General features: G+C 53.9%; 1 protein-coding gene across 1 annotated transcript; it reads right to left on the bottom strand.

Moving 5' to 3' along the window:
* Positions 1-2,736: 2,736 nt before the first annotated feature.
* On the bottom strand, positions 2,737-6,237 carry LOC112464558. Its single transcript, XM_025031604.1, has one exon. It carries the CDS (start codon positions 6,235-6,237, stop codon positions 2,737-2,739), a length of 3,501 nt encoding a protein of 1,166 aa, XP_024887372.1.
* Between the last annotated feature and the right edge of the window lie 164 nt (positions 6,238-6,401).

Here is a 6,401-nt window from a genome sequence, read left to right as displayed (position 1 = left end):
ATAATTGCGAGTGGCTTCGTTCAGCCCTTTAACTATGAGACGACCGGGGTTTCAGTTGAACGCGGACTCGATAGCTTGTTTGGAAGTTGAGTGGAAGGCCCAAAAGATAGCAATTGATTTATAATACATATATAAACTTTATTCGATGTATCAAAACAAAACTTACGAAACGCGAGGTTTACAGATAAATTAGTGCGAATGCACTCGGCGCGCTGTGCCTTGTAATGTTCAAAGCGCGGTGTTACATAAAGAACGATCTTATCGAAACGCGGGTTAACATAAAGTGCGAATTTCCCGAAACGCAGTTTTATCCTATTTTATACTCCTTCGGCGCGGTCCGTGATGTTGTATTTGCACGCGGGCGGGAACGCGATCGGTACGTGCGAATACCCGGGGTAATGGCTACGAGAACCCTCGCTACGAGGCTGAGTACACTCGACCTCGCTGAACCATGGCCGTCGGGAGTAAGTTGGATGGAGTTCGGGAACACTCTGAGAACCCTCAGTAGAGGCTCGGAACACCGGACCTCCTTTTGCGTGTACCCTGGGATATTGGATGGGGTAGGCTTCGTCGAAGGCAGCAGAGAGCCGGAGCTAAGACGAAGTCCTGGCTCCTGTCGGAGCGCCGACTTATATACCGCGGCGCGGCGGGTTCGTTGGAAGGGAGGCCGGCGGTCGGGCGAGCCGCGTGGGGATGCTGACGCGCGCTCGCCTTCGGCGCGGCTCGGCTTCTTCCGGCGGTTCCGAACTCTTATCGAGTATTTCGCGTGAGAAGCAAACGAAACGTATATCGCAGTACATATAACGGTTTAAGATATAATTTTTACATTGCTAAATTGGGGGAATCCCTAACATACCGCCCGCCTCGAAACCTTGGTTTCGAAATCGCATGGCTGAACTAGCGCGTTGCTCGAGGCGGTCGCTAAGTTTGGGCGATTCGAAGTGCATAGGGCACGATGTACGAAGTTACGCCGGCGCTTCGGCGTTTTCGATATCGATTGGTAATACGCAGATTTTTACAACGGGCCGCTTGAATTCGGACGTTGCGGTCTTTACTGTTACGACTCGTACGACATTATCGGAGCCCGCGTGACATTGGATTATGCGGCCTAACTCCCACTTGCACGGTGGAAGTAGCGGGTTTTGAAGGAGTACGAGCTGTCCTACTCGGATTTGCTCCTTTCCAGATTTTCGCCACTTGGCTCTTTGCTGCAGCGTGTTGACGTAATCGGTTTGCCACAGCTTCCAGAACCGTTCTGTCGTCTGACGGACCACTTGCCAACGCGAGAGCCGATTTTCATTAAGATGAAGCACGGAGGCTTCGGGGCTCGCGGTTAACGCAGCGCCTATCAAGAAATGACCGGGAGTGAGCGCTTCATATTCGTCAGCGGAATCGGTGAGCGGGGCGAGCGGCCTGGAGTTTAGACAGGCCTCTATATTGCACAGGAGTGTCGCGAATTCCTCGAACGTGAGGGTGTGAGCCCCCACTACTCGTCGAAGGTGGTGCTTCACGCTTCGAACTCCGGCTTCCCATAGCCCGCCGAAATGCGGGGCTGCTGGAGGGATGAAGTGCCACGTAACTTGATCGGAGGCGGTTCGATTTAAGAAGTTCGGATCGCGTAGGGCCGCGCGAAACGCTCCTTAAATTTCGCGGTCCGCGCCGACGAACGTTGTTCCGTTATCGGAGTAGATTGACGCGGGGAGGCCTCGTCGGGCGCAGAACCGTGAATATGCTCCTAAGAACGCGGGAGTCGAGTAGCCGTCCACTATCTCGAGGTGCACGGCGCGCGTGGCCATGCAAATGAAGATTGCAATATACGCCTTATGAGATGAGACTCCACGCCCGGACATCGGGCGTACACGCATTGGGCCTGCGTAATCTAGACCGCAATGCTGAAACGCGCGCGCGGAAGGGGAGACTCGCACGTGAGGCAGTTGTCCCATTATCGGAGTGGGAACTGCCGCCTTTTCGCGGGCGCATATTACGCATCGGTGAATTACGGCCTTTACTATATTTCGCGCGCGCAAAATCCACACGTCCCGGCGTAATGTAGCGAGTGTGAGCTGCGTGCCGGCGTGAAGCGACCTTATATGCGCGTGCTGAACTAGCAAAAGGACCAGAGGGTGAGAGGAGAGTATGATGGGGTGTTTCGCGGCTAGCGGTAGCGAAGCGTGGGCTAACCGCCCGCCTACGCGAATTAATTTGTCTTCCCCGATAAAGGGATTGAGCGATCTGAGTGCGCTTTTCGACGAGATCGTCTTTTGGCTCAAGAGCGCTTCTTGTTCACCGGGAAATTCTTCCTCTTGGATTCGTCTGAGCCAAAAGTCTCGTGCCACTCGGCACTCAGCCGCGGAGAGAGCGAGCGGACTCGCCTCGTTGTCGTTAGTTTTGATACGGCGAGTTCGAGATGCGAACCGAAGGATATAAGCGGTGACTCGAATTAATTTCGGCCACGACGAGTATCGCGCCGCTAAATCCCACTTTTCGACCGGCTTTACTATGTGCGCGGTGACGCGCGAATTTTGTTCGAGTGTCGTATCGTGAGACGACGGTTCACGTTGAGTGGGCCACTCAATCGTAGGACGTCTCAGCCACGAAGGCCCCTGCCACCACAAATGGTGGGACGCGAGATGGCATCCAAGAATGCCGCGAGAAGCGCAGTCGGCCGGATTATCTTCGGTTGGCACGTGTCTCCAGGTAGCGAACGGGACGCGGGATTGTATCTCGGAGACGCGATTAGCAACGAAAGTTTTCCACTTTGAAGGGTGCTGAGTCACCCATGCTAGCACGACGAGGGCGTCCGTCCAGCAGAAGCAAGGTAGTCAGTTGTAGCGATGATCGCACGAATTCTAACAACCGAGCCAATAGAACGGCAGCAGATAATTCCAACCGAGGAATACTTAAAGATTTGATCGGAGCGACTTTTGACTTGGCGATGAGCAGCCTGGAAGTGGTCTCGCCTGTAACGGAGGTGATGCGAATATAAACTGCGGCCGCGAACGCGGTGGTGGAGGCATCGCAGAAGCCGTGAAGTTCGCAGTTCGCCGTGTCGGAACCGTATCGTACCCAACGGTCTACGTGAAGACCATTGATCGTCGCCAGGGATGCGTGAGTCGTCTTCCACTGCGCGAGAAGATCGTCCGCGATGGCTTCGTCCCAGTCCACTTTTGCCTGCCAGAGTTGTTGCAAAAAGATCTTTGCGTTTACTGTCACGGGCGTGACCCACCCTAGCGGATCAAAGATTTTCGCTACCAAGGATAGAATGGATCTTTTGGTCTTTGGAATGGACGGAGGGAGCGAAACGTCGAATTGGAACACGTCGAGGGCAGGCTTCCAGCTTATTCCGAGCACTTTCAGTTGCTCATCGGCTTGCAATGTTTTCGAACACGCTAATCCGTGATTTTCGACGTCAATGTCGGCCAGAAGTTGCGGAGAGTTGCTTGCCCACTTACGTAATTCGAACCGCCCCCGACTTAGTAACGCGCATACTTGATCGCGCGTCTGACGAAGTAGCAGTATGTCGTCCGCTCCGAAGAGAAAGTCGTCTATATACCGGCCCTTTCGAATCACCGGAACCGCCAACGGAAATGAGCCTCCCTCGTCCCGAACTAGTTGTTCCAGAACGCGAAGCGCATCATGAGGAGCGTTAACCGTTCCGTACGTTAGGACTAACAGAATGAACGCGATGATGGTTCGAGATTCGCGATCGAACCATAGGATTCGTTGATAGTTGACGTCACGAGGATCAATTTCGATTTGACGATACATTTTTGTAATGTCGGCGGAGTACACGTATCGAGGTAGCATCCATCTTAGTAGAATGGCAGCTAAGTCGGTCTGCAACTTTTGCCCGGTTAGCAAGTGGTCATTCAGCGACGTGCCGTTGCTCGTCGGATTCGACGCATTAAAAACGACCCGTAGCCGAGTGGTGGTGCTACTTTCGCGAATCACGGGGTGATGCGGAATGTAAACGCGTTGAGACGACGTGTCTGCGTCGTGCGGTACACGTTTCATATGCCCGAGTCGCTCGTACTCCTCCATAAAGGCGCGATATTCCGTCGCTACTCTCTCATCGGCGTTTAGTCTCCGTTCAAGACCTCTCAACTGTCGCTCGGCTGAGTGATAAGAATTACCGATCTCGATTGGGGGACCGGTTTTGAACGGAAAGCGAATCACGTATCGTCCGTCGGAGCGTCGCCAATGAGTGGCGAGGAAGTGATCTTCGCATTGTTGCTCCTCTGGACTCAGTGGAATGACGCGAGGGATTTCTTCGATTTCCCAGAAGCGTCGGAGTTCCTCGTCGAGAGACGGGGTATTAGAACAGTGCTGAGCCGTGACTGTTCGAGGACGAGCTTGTGGGTCAGCCGCGGGGCCGGACAGCACCCAACCGAGAACGGTATTCTGCGCGAGGGGTTGACCGCGGGAGCCCTTTCGAATGCCGTCGAGCAGCAAATCGCCGTACAGGTCGGCACCGATGAGTATGTCAATGGGGTCCGAGTTCGTAGGATCCGGATCCGCGAGCGCGAGATCGGCTACATGGCTCCATTGGACGGGCGACGTTACGGGCGACGGAGTGTATTTCGTTAAGCTTGTCATGACAGACGCAGTGGTCTTGAACGCGAGGGAAGTTTGGCCGATCGGCGAGATCTGAATTTCGGCCGCGTATCGACATGTTCCGGCGTCGACGCCTCCGATTGCGGAGATCGAGACGGGCATTCTAACGCGACGCAATCTTAAGCCTTGCCTCAATCGTTCGGTGATAAAGGTCATTTCTGATCCTTGATCGAGAAGCGCTCGAACGACGCGAGTGCGACCGTTCGGAGATTCGGAGGGGAACCCGACTCTTACCCTTGCCGTCGCGAGCAACACGGGAGGCATCGACGACACTTTCGCGCTCGAGAATAATGTCGTGATGGGCGCGGCATCGTGGATCGATGCGGTCGCGACAGAAGTAGTTTCCGCGGCAGGCGTATCTTTCGCGGTAAAGGTATCTTTCGTGGAAGAAGGGTCCGAGTCGACGTACAACATCGAATGATGTCTTTTGCGACATGTTCGGCACGAATATTTGCTTTGACATAGCTGTACGGCGTGTTTGTCGCTTAGGCAATTTACACAGCGATTCGCCTTTTTCACAGCTTCCAATCGTTGACTCGGATTCTTCTTCAGAAAGACTTGACATTTGTGTAGAAAGTGAGATGCTTTACAAAGCGGACACGAAATTGAAGAAGCTCCCGATGCTGTAGCGCTGGTCGCCTTCTGCGCGCGAGCTTGTTTGTCTACATTCGCGGGATGCAATTCTTCGAACGCGCGAGCACGAGAATCGAGGAATCGGTCGAGTTCGCTGAACGTTGGGATTCGCGCGTCATCCCCGCCTTTCAGTTTCCACGCTTTCCTAGTGGCGGGATCAAGCTTTTGCGTGACGCTATACATCAGCATGTCGCTGAGAATGTCGGATTCGGATCGATCTAAATTCTTCAGCGACGTGATTGCGCGATTTGCTTTATCCCGAAGCTCGCTGAGTTCGCTCGCTGATTCGCGGGAAACGCTCGGCAGATTATATAACGCGGATACATGCATCTCGACTAATCGGCGCTTATTTTCGTACCTCGACTCAAGGGCCTTCCACGCAAGTTCAAAGTTATCCGCGGTTACTGGGATGCTTCGAATAGATTCAAGCGCCCGCCCGGCGAGGCTTGATGAGAGAAAATGCATTCGCGCGAATGCAGAAAGTTCGGGATTTTTAATGATGAGGGACGTAAAGCGATCGCGGAACGTCTCCCATTCTTCATATTTCCCTGAGAATGGCGGAATGTTGATGGGCGGCAGATGCGCCAGTGAGAATGAGGAGGCAGGCGGCCCATGACTGCACGCGGCGCCCGGAGCCTGGTTCGCTGTCAGAGGCGGCGGCGTTGGCGCGAGTGCCTCCAGAGATTCGGCCATGTAATCCAACGTCGTCAAGTGGATGTCCTCGGCCTGATCGAACAGTTCGCTTTGAAAATAGTCGAACGTGCTTCTCTTCGCTTCCGGAATAACTTGCAAGAGGGCCGAGTGCACGCGAACGCATTGCGTCCAGACTTTTTTGGAGCTAGCGATTCGCGCTCGGACCTTTGCAGCGGTGTAATTATTCCTTCCGAGTTTTTTGAAGTTATCGAGCGCTCGTGTGATGGAGTGCATCAACACCTGCTGTTGAGCCAGGAGGTCGTTGATGGTAGCTGAGACTTCCGGCACGGCAGTCATGTTAACGGCTGAAGGGCTGCGCTGAATATCTCGATCCGGCTCGAAGGACCAATTTATGTTCGGGCGCGTAATAAACGCGTCGAACGAATCGCCGAATCCGTTCCGCGAGAACGCGAAATAATTGCGAGTGGCTTCGTTCAGCCCTTTAACTATGAGACGACCGG

This window comes from Temnothorax curvispinosus, unplaced genomic scaffold, assembly GCF_003070985.1.
Source record: "Temnothorax curvispinosus isolate PA1 unplaced genomic scaffold, ASM307098v1 QBEX01014304.1, whole genome shotgun sequence".
Classification (NCBI taxonomy): domain Eukaryota; kingdom Metazoa; phylum Arthropoda; class Insecta; order Hymenoptera; family Formicidae; genus Temnothorax; species Temnothorax curvispinosus.
Note: the sequence above shows the minus strand (reverse complement) of the source record. Positions and strands in the feature narration are given on the sequence as shown.